The sequence below is a fragment of the Orbicella faveolata genome, unplaced genomic scaffold (genome assembly GCF_042242905.1).
Source record: "Orbicella faveolata isolate gen_17 unplaced genomic scaffold, um_ofav_v1 contig_34, whole genome shotgun sequence".
Lineage (NCBI taxonomy): Eukaryota > Metazoa > Cnidaria > Anthozoa > Scleractinia > Merulinidae > Orbicella > Orbicella faveolata.
Genome location: NW_028301563.1, coordinates 16246122 through 16260208, shown reverse-complemented (window position 1 = coordinate 16260208; position 14087 = coordinate 16246122). Strand labels below are relative to the sequence as shown.

At 38.3% G+C, this 14087-nt stretch overlaps 1 protein-coding gene across 2 annotated transcripts; it reads left to right on the top strand.

Annotated features, from left to right (window-relative positions):
- Positions 1 to 3279: 3279 nt before the first annotated feature.
- On the top strand, positions 3280 to 13015 carry LOC149105031 (uncharacterized). Of its 2 annotated transcripts, XM_089271393.1 has the most exons (8): positions 3280 to 3452; positions 8065 to 8373; positions 8473 to 8847; positions 9578 to 9727; positions 10019 to 10141; positions 10697 to 10819; positions 11548 to 11931; positions 12529 to 13015. In XM_089271393.1, the coding sequence occupies exons 3-8, from the start codon at positions 8520 to 8522 to the stop codon at positions 12780 to 12782; spliced, it is 1362 nt and encodes a 453-aa protein (XP_089127519.1). In that variant the 5' UTR covers positions 3280 to 3452; positions 8065 to 8373; positions 8473 to 8519; the 3' UTR covers positions 12783 to 13015. The 2 variants fall into 2 exon arrangements, with proteins under 2 accessions (XP_089127519.1, XP_089127518.1); XM_089271392.1 differs by lacking the exon at positions 8065 to 8373.
- The last annotated feature ends 1072 nt before the right edge of the window (positions 13016 to 14087 follow it).

The window sequence follows — 14087 nt, the reverse complement described above, 5'->3', positions numbered from 1 at the left end:
AGGCGCAATAAAGATATACTACTACTACTACTACTACTACCACTCACTCACTCACTCACTCACTCACTCACTCACTCACTCACTCACTCACTCACTCACTCACTCACTCACTCACTCACTCACCCATTGACCCGTCCATAACATACCCGACGCGCCGACTAAGAGGTATTTTTTTTTTACAAAAAAATAACTCAAAAACTGTCCGAAGATGTTAACTTCTTTTTTGTTTAATATCCTGGAAACAAGAGGCGATATGTTATCAGCTCTAATTGAATTTACTCCCATGTAAAAAAAAAAAACAAGTGTTAAGTTACCATTTGTAACTAAAAATAGCAATATCTTGTTTTGTTTGTTCAAACATTTCATGGGAACAAGTGGTGACGATTCGTCAGCTTTAACTGAATTTACTCCCTTGTGAAAAACAAAAGTGTCAAGTTACCATTTGTAACTAAAAATAGCAAACATCTCGTGGAAACAAGTGGTGACGATTTGTCAGCTCTAATTGAATTTACTCCTTGTGAATAACAAAAGTATCAAGTTACCCTTTGTAACTAAAAATAAAAATATCTTGTGCCATTTGCATACTACTAACTCATGAACTGCTTCAAAACTCAAGACTTATCTCGTTCATAACTAGCCACCATTACACTGAAAATTATCCACTCTAAAACAACCCAATATATGTATCTAACTGTCACACTCAGCTGCAAACCGGATTAAAAATCACAAACCGGCAACATACACGTCAGTCTTTATTTTTCAATTACCAAAGTCCGTGTGTTTAATACGATAAAACACCCAAGACTTCATATACCTCAGTAAAGTTATCATGAACGAAAACAATTTCCTTTTTCTCCTACTGCAATTCGTGCTGGCTATTAATGTGAAAAAGCGAAAACCCTGATAACATTGAAGAGAAAATATTTAGTTTCATTTCAAACGTATCTTCTCATTCCAGTGGTAAACAAGAACCATTATAATTGTAAAATCGTCACAGAATAATATCTTTTTGTTCTGTTGATCAAATTAATTGTAGTCTCTTCGCTTTTCACAGTGAAACTTGTCAATGGATGCTGACATTGACTACACGCTCGGAACACTAGCCTACTACGAACTCTGCAGCAATATTTAGGTTTCAATACAACATGCAAAAGATTTGAACCTGGTCGCAGCCTCATCAAATTCCCAGAAGTACATTCCGCTCCCCTAAAATACAATTGCTCTTATCAATCAAATCTTAACCCTAGTGGCAGAGCGGCTAAGGCCCAGTTCATACGTCGCATTTCTGCCGTGTCGAATTCAATTCAATTAAGTGCGGCAGAAATGCGACTGTCGATTCATACGTCGCACTTGTGTCGCACTTAATTCAAAATTTGTACTGTCGGGTATATCGGCCAGCGAAAAATGTTTTAAACGGAGGGTATTCAATATGGCGGACGAAAATACTGAGCGACGAAGGACTTTAATTTTGCGAAAAATTGACCGCCAATGGAACGGGAAAGAGAAGGCTGACAACGGAGCAGTATGTGTTGCAATATGTTCAGGTTGCATTGGGTCGAGAATGGCCAAGTTTCCTCTTTTTCTTTGACGGGAAAACATTTACGCATGCTCAATACATTAACATAATGTATGCATTAGATTCGACACGGCAGAAATTCGACGTCTGAATCGGTGTCGCATTTCTGCCCGATAATGCGACAAGATCAGTCGAACGTGCGGCAGAAATTTCTGTCGAATTGAATTCGTTGAATTGAATTCGACACGGCAGAAATGCGACGTATGAACCGGGCCTAAGACTCATTTAATTGCAAACTTTATCTAATGGGAAAAGCTCACCCTTCATTGCATGCTCGTAGTTATATGCCAAACACTATGTTTCTTTGACTGATTATCCAATTGCAAATTTTTATCAAACCCGCCCACAAAATCCTCGCCTCAGAAGATGTCGAAATAAGCCCAATACATGAATAATTCCTCCTCTTTTATAGAAGAATAAATATGACCGTTCTGAACTGTATCAGGATCAAATCTCCTCACATACTATTTACTTTCACAACGAAATTTGATTGGCTGTTTATAGTAGATCCAATCTGATTGGTGTGACATACATACATCTCTCACTCACTCAATCACCCATTGACCCGTAACATACCCTACGCGCCGACTAAGAGGTATTTTTTTTCACAGAAAAATAACTCAAAAACGGTGGAGACTGGTGCATTTACCAACAATTCTTAGCGCACGGAAACCTTGATAACGCTCATAAAATCGTAAAGAAAAGTTCTAAAACGTTCAAACCAAATGTTGCAAAAAATATGGCTTTCCTTGTACTTTGTTGGCCGTGGGAACGTTTGCGTAGTATTGTGGTAGAATGTACAGCCGCCATCGTTTTTTCCTAGCTGCGTAGCCGGATTGTGCGAACAATTTATCCCAATGTGGATATTCATCAAACGTCTTCAATGATCTTTTACAGCTGAATGATGAAAAGTTGCTCAACGTTAATAGCGAAACCTCGGTGGGTTTTATAATCTGCAGACTGTAGAACGCCAATAAAGGAAGGAAATAAATACCTCATTGTTCACAGCTGCGGGACAATGCTTACCAGTTCAACATATTCAAAATGGAAATTTTGATAGGTTTGAAAAATAGCAATAACTTATGTTTTGTTTTGAATCTTTAAATTGGTGCTTTCGTCCATATTTTCTTCATATCAAATTACCGTTTTTATGTTGACGTGTAGTCCAGGATCCTGAAAGGCATTTTCACTTAGGAAAAGGAAAAGGAAAAACATAAAGAATTCAATTATATCGTTATCGCTTAGCGTTGATAAACGAAACTCCTGTGGTTTCCATAAACTGCAAAGTGTTGAATTGCTTATAAAGAAAGGAAGTTAAAGTTTCTGTCGTTACAACTGCTGGACAATGGCTACCAGTTCAACATATTTAAATGGAAATGCTATTACATTTTTAAATAATACTATTAATTTATATTTTAACGTTCAGTTCCCGATGTGCTATAAGAATAAATATCATCCCTTGAGGTCTAGTTCTTTTTTAATAGCCCTTTTCACGGGTAATTTATCTCATTTGCATTACAATGTAATCCAACGTGGATGCTGGGAAGCAATTTCGGGCTAAAACTACAAAATAGCCCGAAGTTGTTTCACAAACATGCTAGATTTTATTGTAATGTAAATGAGCAAACTTAACCTTGAAAAGGGCTATTGGAGCTGTCGTCCATATTTTTTCCATATCAAGTTTGCATGTTTGCGTTGGCGTATAGTCAAAGATCCTAGTACGCAGCCACGCACCACACTAAATAATTGATTAGGAAAAGGTAAACACGCATGTATCTCTGCATTTTGTTTTACATATAACTTGCCGCTTTTAGACAGCGATATTATTCATTTCTGATGACCATGTGAGCCACGCGGGAGGATATCAAACAGTGAGGTTTGAATCTTTTATTTTAGTAGTAGTTAATTTAATTTCGATGCTCTTACCGCTGTGGAAAGAATTCGTCTCCCCTTAGATCTATAGAATCATGTTTAGAAACAAAATCCAAATAACAAAAGCTCCGAAGTTCAGGCTTTTAACTAAATTGGGTGATAATTTACCAGTTTCCCCAAGAAAAAAAGGGAAGAAATAAAACAAAGACCGAAAGACAACAAGCCAAAGATATGCGAAGCAAAACAAAAGACAAAAAGATACAGCAACAGTAAAAACTGAACGTAAGGAGAGCGTTGACTTCCAAAGGAAGTGTCTTCTGAAGGGAAAAACTGTAACGAAAGGAAAATTAAAATAAGCCAGCATTCAAAAGTTAAGAATTTGGCCTAACGTGAAAATTCAAACAAGAACAATTTATTACGACCACGCCATGTATTTCCACTTTTGTTTGCCCATTCAACCTTTTTTTTTCAACATAACATGTAAACGCCCGAGAACCTCGAAGTCAACCGAGTGTAGTTTTGAGAGTGTTGATGTATTGTTGTCTGCTTATCAAACTTTTTCGGACAAAATTTGCTATAATTGAGCCAACCTAGGTGCATACGTCATACTATTTCCTTTGCTTGACCAGTTAAGTCACACGTTGGACTGAAGGGATGCTAAGTATAACATAACTTGGACATAGGACAAAGGATGTTTAATCATTAAATGCTTACTAGCGTTTTTTTTTCGCATCCAGTTTAATCTCTTTTGGCCCAAAACTGGGAAATAGAAAGCTGAACATTGAGATATAATAATCCCGACACAGGAAAAAAGTTTCATTAAATGAAGCAGTAAATGCTTCTCAACATTTTAGGTATTAAATTCAATCAGTTAACAAAAGAAAGTCACAATTGTCTTGTGGTTGCTTTCGCTCCGATCCTTATAGCTAAACCACGTATGCTCGGAAACTCTACTAGTGAAGTGATTTTTTTTTTTCTCATATTTACCCCTCGCCTCACCCTGCCTTAGATTAATGGGTATCTAGGTTGGTCTCTCTTTTTGTTTTAAGAATATTCGTGCTCGCGTTTCCTTTAAAAAATATGTATATATGTTTAATATTAAAGGCTTGTGCTGTCTGAAACCTAAAATTGGCTTGCTTCCTTCAATTAATGGAACTGCTTTGAAAATTTCAGCCTCGCTGTGTCACGCCCCCTAACTGACAGGTAACCGAGGAATGCTTTTAAAAGCAAACCACAAAACTGAGATAAAAACATTGTGGGCTAATCAACACGAAAATTAAAAACAAACACACATTATGTGATCATACAAATACTTAATATATTCCAAAAACCTTTAAAAATCTGTAGCTTCCAAAATATGTCATCAAGTGCTTGAAAATTTACAGTCATATTTTCGATTCTGAGAGCGACAATTACTAAGTAACTTCAAAACGAATACTACTGGAAACTGAAATCATCAGTCTCTTAATATTTACAGTCTCTTAATATGTACAGATGTCAACTGTGGATGATTGCGGTGATTGACTGCGGTTTGGTGTACGTCTACTAATTTTTAACTTCAAATTCTAATTTTGAAACAACATCTAATCTTCAAAATTTCCCACTTCCATAAATTTTACTAACCCTTTGAGAAAAACTATTTATCCCCAAATATACCCAAAAATCACCAAAAAAATTGCAAAACAGCCCAAAACGTAGATATGTGGGGTGAGCTCAGAGATTTTTGACTGCTTGAAGCGTGAACGAGATATTTGCGTTAAAACCATAATACCCAACCAAAATGCAGTCTTAATTCATGTCACCCCCGCCTTATTTGGGTGATAATTTACCAGTTTCCCAGGAAAAAAGGGAAACAAATAAAACAAAGACCGAAAGATAACAAGCCAAAGATATACGAAGCGAAACAAAAGACAAAAAGATACAGCAACAGTAAAAACTGAACGTAAGGAGAGCGTTGACTTCCAAAGGAAGTGTCTTCTGAAGGGGAAAAAAATGTAAAAGGAAAATTAAAATAAGCCAGCATTCAAAAGTTAAGAATTCGGCCTAAAATTCAAACAAGAACAATTTATCACCACCACGCCATGTATTTCCACTTTTGTTTGCCCATTCAACCTTTTTTTTTTCAACGTAACGTGCAAAAGCCCGAGAACCTCGAAGTCAACCGAGTGTAGTTTTGAGAGTGTTGATGTATTGTTGTCTGCTTATCAAACTTTTTCGGACAAAATTTGCTATAATTGAGCCAACCTAGGTGCATACGTCATACTATTTCCTTTGCTTGACCAGTTAAGTCACACGTTGGACTGAAGGGATGCTAAGTATAACATAACTTGGACATAGGACAAAGGATGTTTAATCATTAAATGCTTACTAGCGTTTTTTTTCGCATCCAGTTTAATCTCTTTTGGCCCAAAACTGGGAAATAGAAAGCTGAACATTGAGATATAATAATCCCGACACAGGAAAAAAGTTTCATTAAATGAAGCAGTAAATGCTTCTCAACATTTTAGGTATTAAATTCAATCAGTTAACAAAAGAAAGTCACAATTGTCTTGTGGTTGCTTTCGCTCCGATCCTTATAGCTAAACCACGTATGCTCGGAAACTCTACTAGTGAAGTGATTTTTTTTTTTCTCATATTTACCCCTCGCCTCACCCTGCCTTAGATTAATGGGTATCTAGGTTGGTCTCTCTTTTTGTTTTAAGAATATTCGTGCTCGCGTTTCCTTTAAAAAAGATGTATATTTAGCTCTTATTAACCGAGCAGGAGGTCTGTATGGGAGAATCTTGACCGAGGTCTGTACACATGACCGAGGTCAAGATTCTCCCATACAGACCGACTTAGTTCGGTTAATAAGATGTTTATTTTATGGCAAAGAAGAAAACTTTAATTCGTTTAATGTAACTGGTTTGTACTAGCTGACATTTTGCTTGCGAACGGCGATGAGCTTAACTTAAACCTGCCGAAATTTGCTGGTCCTCTCTATTTTTTTTTGTCATCAGGCTTTTTGGCAGTTCCATAAATGATTGAGAGGAAAATAATAGAAAATGGTGAACATTTTTGTATTTTAGTTTGCTACTTTTTCAACGCAAAATGAAACCGGTCTGGTTGCCGTTCTAGATGGGAAAATCTAGACCGCGGTCAATATTGAATTCAGCCAATCAAACTCGCAAAATTCCGTAGTTCCCAGTCCTTGTGAGACACAGCCATATAATAAATGTTTAATATTAAAGGCTTGTGCTGTCTGAAACCTAAAATTGGTTTGCTTCCTTCAATTGATGGAACTGCTTTGGAAATTTCAGCCTCGCTGTGTCACGCCCCCTAACTGACAGGTAACCGAGGAATGCTTTTAAAAGCAAACCACAAAACTGAGATAAAAACATTGTGGGCTAATCAACACGAAAATTAAAAACAAACACACATTATGTGATCATACAAATACTTAATATATTCCAAAAACCTTTAAAAAATCTGTAGCTTCCAAAATATGTCATCAAGTGCTTGAAAATTTACAGTCATATTTTCGATTCTGAGAGCGGCAATTACCAAGTAACTTCAAAACGAACACTACTGGAAATTGAAATCATCAGTCTCTTAATATTTACTTACGTACAGCTGTCAACTGCGGGTGATGTTTGCGTGCGGAGCAGTTAGAATTGAGAAATTCCATAATCGTGGTTACCGGTGTTAACGGAGATACTCATGGAAACTTTGATCTTCATCATAACATTTAAATGTAGAGATCTGTGGCGAAACAGTCAATCAGTATTCTTTTATATTCGATTCCATTTTTTCCGCTTTGCACATGGAAGATAGTTCTAAAAACATTGGAAATAACGAGTTTATTTCAACTTCAGCATATGCACATACACTCGGGCTAATGGCAGTTCTATCGCATTTTACTCTTAAAGGAGAAGGTCACTTCAAGAAACATATATTTTTTGTCAATCCTAATAAAAACCTTGCACTAAGTTAAGCCACTCACCGAAACTTCAGCCCCTAAAGTGCAGGTTTTCGTTATGAAATTCGTCTCCAAAGACGCCCAAATTCGAACATCGCTGCCCCCATTTTGAACAGTACTCAGCAGTCAGGCCGCGTTTTCGTGACGCCATTCTGTCCGAGAGATGTTGTCCAAATGGCTTCCGACAAGCCTTTTAACTACGACTTTGGGTTATGGCTGCTCTTGAGCCAAAATACTCCACACTCCAAATTGATAGCATTGAAGATAGCGAAGTGGATAAAATAGATTTTGCTGACCTTGTGAAGGATGCCCAGTCAGTTGCAGGTTTTTATCCTTCCCGCCAATTTCGAGTTGGCGGAATGACGTCGCATAAACACGGTCTGGCTGCCAAGACAGTTTCGAGACGAATTTCTCCAGGATAGCGGGCACTTTAGAGGCTGAAAAAAACCGTTGAATGTAAAAGCTGAATGTTTACTTGCTATAGGCGAAGACAAAAAAAGCAAGCTTTTTGGAGTGACCTACTTTAAATTGTAAAATTGTACTCTCACTTCTGGAATTGAAAAGAAGAAGTTTTCTACCCCTTATTCAAGATATTCAAATAACTTATTTTGTTTTGCTTTTCATTTCACTGAGCATGGGAGAGCATGTTTCTTTGCAGACCTCAATCTTTGAAGATAAAGCTATTTCTACAAACAGATTTCCACAGCCACCTGTTTTATTGAAGACGTTCACAAGCGAGATAGATGGGTTTGATTTTGTACGAGAACAACTACAACAAAAATTTATACCAGCGCATATCATAGGAAGGCCAGAGAGCTCCCTGTAGTTACCATTCTATTTCGACTACCTGTACGACATAAAGAGCAAGGATTGCAGTTTGAAGTATATGCACTCACTTTGGTCAAACAAATCGAAGTACAATATAGAGCGACATATCTTACGAATGTTCTCATAATACTACCAGGAGGTTTGTCCCTAACTAACTCCAGCCCAACAATTTTGTACTCATGTTTTATGTAATATTCTCGTGCATGTAATAGTGCTATTTTCCAACCATTAACTACAGGACTACGGTGTACTTCTTCAACTTAACAGCGTCAGAGCTAGAAAAAAATGATAGATTTCCAGCGCATTAACGTCATAGCTGTGTTTCTGCTGTGTCAGCAATCGTCCGTGGAATCGGCTGTTGAGGAATGTAGCGGTGATGCTGAATATTCCATCTTGGGAATGATGCTACGGCGACACATCTTCAAGAAGATCACCAGAGCGTCACTCGGTAATGTGTGCTTAAGAGAATGTTATCGCGACGTTAGATGCCAAAGTTTTAATTACGTCATTTCCCAGGCGACGTGTGAACTGAACAACCGCACCAAGGAAGCCAGGCCTGAAGACTTCGTTCCCGACTCTGACAGATATTACTTCAAACGAGACATGAATAGAGGTAAATTCATGTGACCAAAACATTAAACTCATCAATCACCGTCATTTATCTATATCACACTATTGCTTAGCTATGGGCTAATATTGTTGATCCACTGGTTTTCAATAGCACACAAGTGTAACTGCAATGATGTAAGCAACATACGTAGCCGCCGTAGGGCTTTGTTACGAAATTTTCCACATAAAAGGCGCTTATTATCAACATTGCACTACATCTGTTTCTATCGACGTATGCTTGTGGCTACTACCCTATTGAAAACCATCCTTTCATTTCACAATATCAATCTGAATTTTCATACTAATTCTTAATGGGTTTGATCTTTTATTCCGGGCAATACTCCTAGAAAAATTGGATGGGGGTGTGCGGCGCGCCTCTCAAAACCCTTACCCTATTTATGACCAAAATCTGCGATTCTCCCTACCCTATTTATGATCTGAAAAAGTAGCTGCTTCCAAAGAACATACCCAGTTCAAGACTAGAGTGCAAAACCATATCCTATTTATGACCAAAATGGCCAAAATCGATACCCTATTTATGACCAAAACCCTACCAGCTGGGGCTGCGCATACCTATATAGCCCATATAGGGGATTATCCCCAGGGCTTTTATTTCACTGTTTGTTTGTTTGTTTGTTTGTTTTGTCTGTTTTTGTTTTAGTTTTTTGCTTTTACCTTCTGGAGCACTCCAAGAATAATTTCTTGTTGACATCGATTTTGCTGTCTTTCCCCAGTCCGTCTCAGTACCATTCCGGAAATGCCCGGAGAATCGTGCCAAGAAATTAAGGCGAGTGAAGGAGAATACGCGGTTGACGGCATGTACTGGCTGCATTTTCTCTGGATTGGGAAGATTGTACTTGCTCACTGTGACATGAGGACTGTAGGTAAGTAAGAGTCAAGTAATGCTAATAAGAATAATTATGCACAATTGATTTCTTTCGCTTGTAGCCAATCTGTTTAAGTCCAGTCCCTAGGATGAGTGAGGGGGGTTACAAGAACAGCAGTGAAATAAATTAGTTCTCCTAAAGGTAAAGTTTGCATACGAGCCAAGTGGCCCATCAGGCCGGAGCCTATCCAGGTTTCCATAGCATGAAGCGACTAGGAGTATTTCTACTCCCCCCTGGATGGGATGCTAGTCCATCGCAGGGTTGTTTTCTTATTTTCTTTGTTGTCAGACATCAACGAGTGCAGTGCTTCAGCTGGAGTCTGTGATGTCAACGCCGACTGCCAGGACACTCTTGGTTCCTATCTTTGTACCTGCAAAGTTGGATACAGTGGAGATGGAAAGACATGTAAAGGTAGATAAATGTACTGTTCGATTAGAATATGGGGTCGCCAGTCAGTCACATTGTCGACACTCCTGAGCTACAATCGGCTTTTTCGACTGATAGGTGAATCTTTGCTGACGTCAACAAAATAGACCTTTCCTAGATACCGTAATATTTTTCCAACTACAGGTTAAGCCTGGTATTTAGGGTGCAAGCATTTGCCATGACCTTTTTTTATCGTGCAACAACTTCTCATAACTAAAATATGCGTGGTTAGATGGTGAATATAGAGGAATAGTACTAGTTTACATCGCCTTTTCCTCGGTTTGCAATTTATCGGTAATCCCTTGTTTAATAAGCCTCTGAGGTAAGATTCTAGGTTTCTTTAGTTACAGATGATTCTCCCTACTCATCGACTTTATTACCGACCCGTTTACTGAAATACATGTATGGAGGCCAACTTAACAACCTATCTTCTACCAAACAACTACATTAGCAAAATTTTAAATGAAATCGATTTCACCAATATTTTAGCTCTTGTTCCAGAAGTTGAATATGTCATTTTCTTAATTTCTTTATTGGCAGACATCGACGAGTGTAGTGCTTCAGCTGGAGTCTGTGATGTCAATGCCAACTGCAAGAATACTCTCGGATCTCATGTTTGTTCCTGTAAAGCTGGATTCACTGGAGATGGTAAAACTTGCACAGGTGAGGGTATGCTTAGTGTGGTAGGAGGGAATGTATATGTATTGCACAGGACAGGGAACAGAGAGTATACCCACATACGTATTATAATTTTTTCTTTCCCTTTTGTTTCCATGGAAATTAATGGACCTAAGCAAACCATATCAGAAACGGCAACGTTGATAAAACAGAAGAGCGTTTATAATAAGCAGCAAATTCGTCTTCCGCTTCCTTATTGCATCTCGGTTCTTTTCGTCGCCGTTGTCTACCAAACAACAACGTCAAATTTATTTATTTTACTAAATTGAATTCGAAAAAGCATTTAAATATTCAACCGGATGTTAGTTTCTGGACAGACATAGAAATAGACATAGACCATTGCTAGGAATTTTATTAATCCCAGTAGCTAAGTGTCTTGGTCAGGTAAAAGGTAGAGTGTTGCTAAAATAAAGATAATGCATATCCTGACTTGGTTAATAGACCCTTTTCACAAATGGCTGCCAATTAATAACTCTTTTGTGTGCATTTACATTAGCCTCACTAAACTCGTTTGAGGGTAGAAATTCTTTTAAATTATCAAGTCAAAAACAAGGTTAGTCAGAGTTATGTTAATAAAGTAATGTGCTGATATAATTCACAATAGTTATACTTATGTATAATTCACAATTGACAGCCATTTATGAAGGGGGTCGATGTGTTCTCTCAAATAAATTTTTGAATCAGGTTTTGTTTTACGATCTTTTGTTATACAGCTGCATATAAGGACTGTGCTGAGCTGTACAAATCTGGAATACAACACAGTGGTGTGTACACAATCAACCCTGATGGATTAGGTGCTTTTGATGTTTTCTGTGACCAAACAGCAGCCGGAGGAGGGTGGTCAGTGTTCCAGAGAAGAATGGACGGCTCGGTTGACTTCTACCGCGTCTGGGCTGACTACAAACGAGGGTTCGGTAATTTGAGTGGCGAGTTTTGGCTCGGACTTGATAAGATACACCGCCTGACCAACAGCAGAGGATATAAACTCCGTGTTGACCTGGAAGACTTAGCAGGAAACACTGTTTACGCCGAGTACGATTCGTTTGGAGTTGGGAGCGAGGGAGCTAAGTACCAGCTGAGCATAGGAAGTTACTCAGGTTAGTTTTATCTTTAAGCTCTGGTATTTTTCACGACACATTTACTTGGACGATATGAAAACAAGCCACGTTTCCAATACAGTAAATAGCCTGAGTCACTGTCTAAACTGGCCTCAACTTCTTTCACTTTCGCATTGTATCAGGGGATTCGATAATTTTAATCTGCATTACTAGGAAAACAAAATACCACTTCAAATGATTAATCCATTATAAGATGCCATTGCCTGCTTCCCAGTTTTCCAGTGGACTTGAACAAAAGTTGATTCCTTTCCAATTCGTGTGATTTGGGAGAGAAATAATCTAACGGTCCGATATATAACAAGTTGAAAAGAAACCTTTCTTCGGCAGTTTCTCAAGAAACGCGCAATTTTTGAGAGCAACGGCTGCCTGAAACATTCTTCCTTCATTCAATTCATCACCAGTGAAAATAGATCGCCGCGTTGCTGGTTGGGTGAACGAATTATTACTGTCACTAGTGAAATTTCATTGTTTGCGTTTCCGATTGGCTAAATTTTGACTACAATTTTTTGAGTGACTGAATGTGAGTAACTTTTAATTCGACTACGTTTTATTTAGTCTCTGCTTCATTTCGATTAGGAACCGCTGGAGATTCGCTGGATTATCATAATGGTTATCCATTTACAACAAAAGACCAAGATAACGACAGTCATAGTGGTAACTGTGCTATGCAGTATAAAGGAGCCTGGTGGTATAGACACTGTCATACCAGCAACTTGAATGGTATCTATCATAACGGAAGTTACACGGGTGGTGACGGTCTTAGGTGGAATAGTTGGAAATCAGATTCGGCGAAAAGAGCTGAAATGAAGATCCGACCGGTGAATTATTAGCCATCTACGCTTCTTTACCATAGATGACAAAATAACAACAATGTAGAAGATAACTTGTCAACAACGGATATCGTGGTTTTATGTTAATTATGCTTTGCTTTGCATACCTAAACAGTTTTACTGTATTAGTAAGTAATCGAAAGTAATTGCTTGGCTTTCGTTGTTCCACAAGGACATGTAAGGGAATATAAACGTTTTGTAGCCAATAATAATAAACATGCTGTTTAAAACAATCTGGCTCGGCCTACTTGTGTTGCTTCTCTCCTGATACACCTGATTACATGTCTACCTCGACCTCTGATTGATTTAATGAGCCAAACTCTCTAATGTTACGTGGTAGGCTGTTCCAAAGGGTTGCGCCGCTGTAACTAAAACTATTTTTCATGTAGTTAGTTCTCGGAAAGGGAACAGTAAGTTTGTCAACCGAGTCCCTCAGAGTCCCTCATTATTCTGAATAGATATATTTGAGGTATATTTTTACGGACGAGCAGCTACAATATGTGGCAAAATGGTTAAGACACTGGAATGAATAAATAATTTTGTTTTCGAATGTTCAGCAAAATATATTGTTTACATGAACTCTCCGCCTACCCCAGTTCAATATTTTAACTGAAGTATTTTGATGTCATTTCAACATTAGAAGAATGTTGGTTAGGTGGGAATTTTTTTCGTCTTAATGCTCTCCATTAATTAATAGATGACAGCATATATATGTCTGGATTTATGAAAACCATGCTAATTTCCACACAACTACCCTGACACTTTTCCAAGGAAATATACAGGTTTTTTCACTCAATCGACCACAGGCAGCCTTTCAATACACACTCACCCACCTTGCTTGTGTCTGGTTGCCTGGCTGCCGGCCGCTAAAGCTGCGGGGCATTGCTGGCCAAGGCTGTCCTGTAAAGAAATGCTCCTTTTAACTGACGAAAATGTCTCTCTCTGTGACCCACCCCATCCCCTGGGGTTAGAGCCTGGCGGCCCCGCTTGGTATCAGCTGGTAGCCAGACACCAGGGCTATCTTCCTCAACCCTACTTGACGGAAGCCCGGCTGGCTTTTCAAGCGCCGCGCGAAAGTTTTGCTCCAGATCTGACACGGTTCTCATAAATTTAGACATAAAAATAAGAAAGTCGTACAAATATCTCAAACTTTAAAAACGGTTTAATTAAAATAATTCTTTTCTTTTTTAATAACTGTTTATTGTCTCGAGCTTGTATCTAATTATAAGCTTTGATTTGTCGGCCATCAGGGATATTTAAAAACCTGCAAAAATCTACTAGTAAGATTATCAGGAGAGGTCTTTT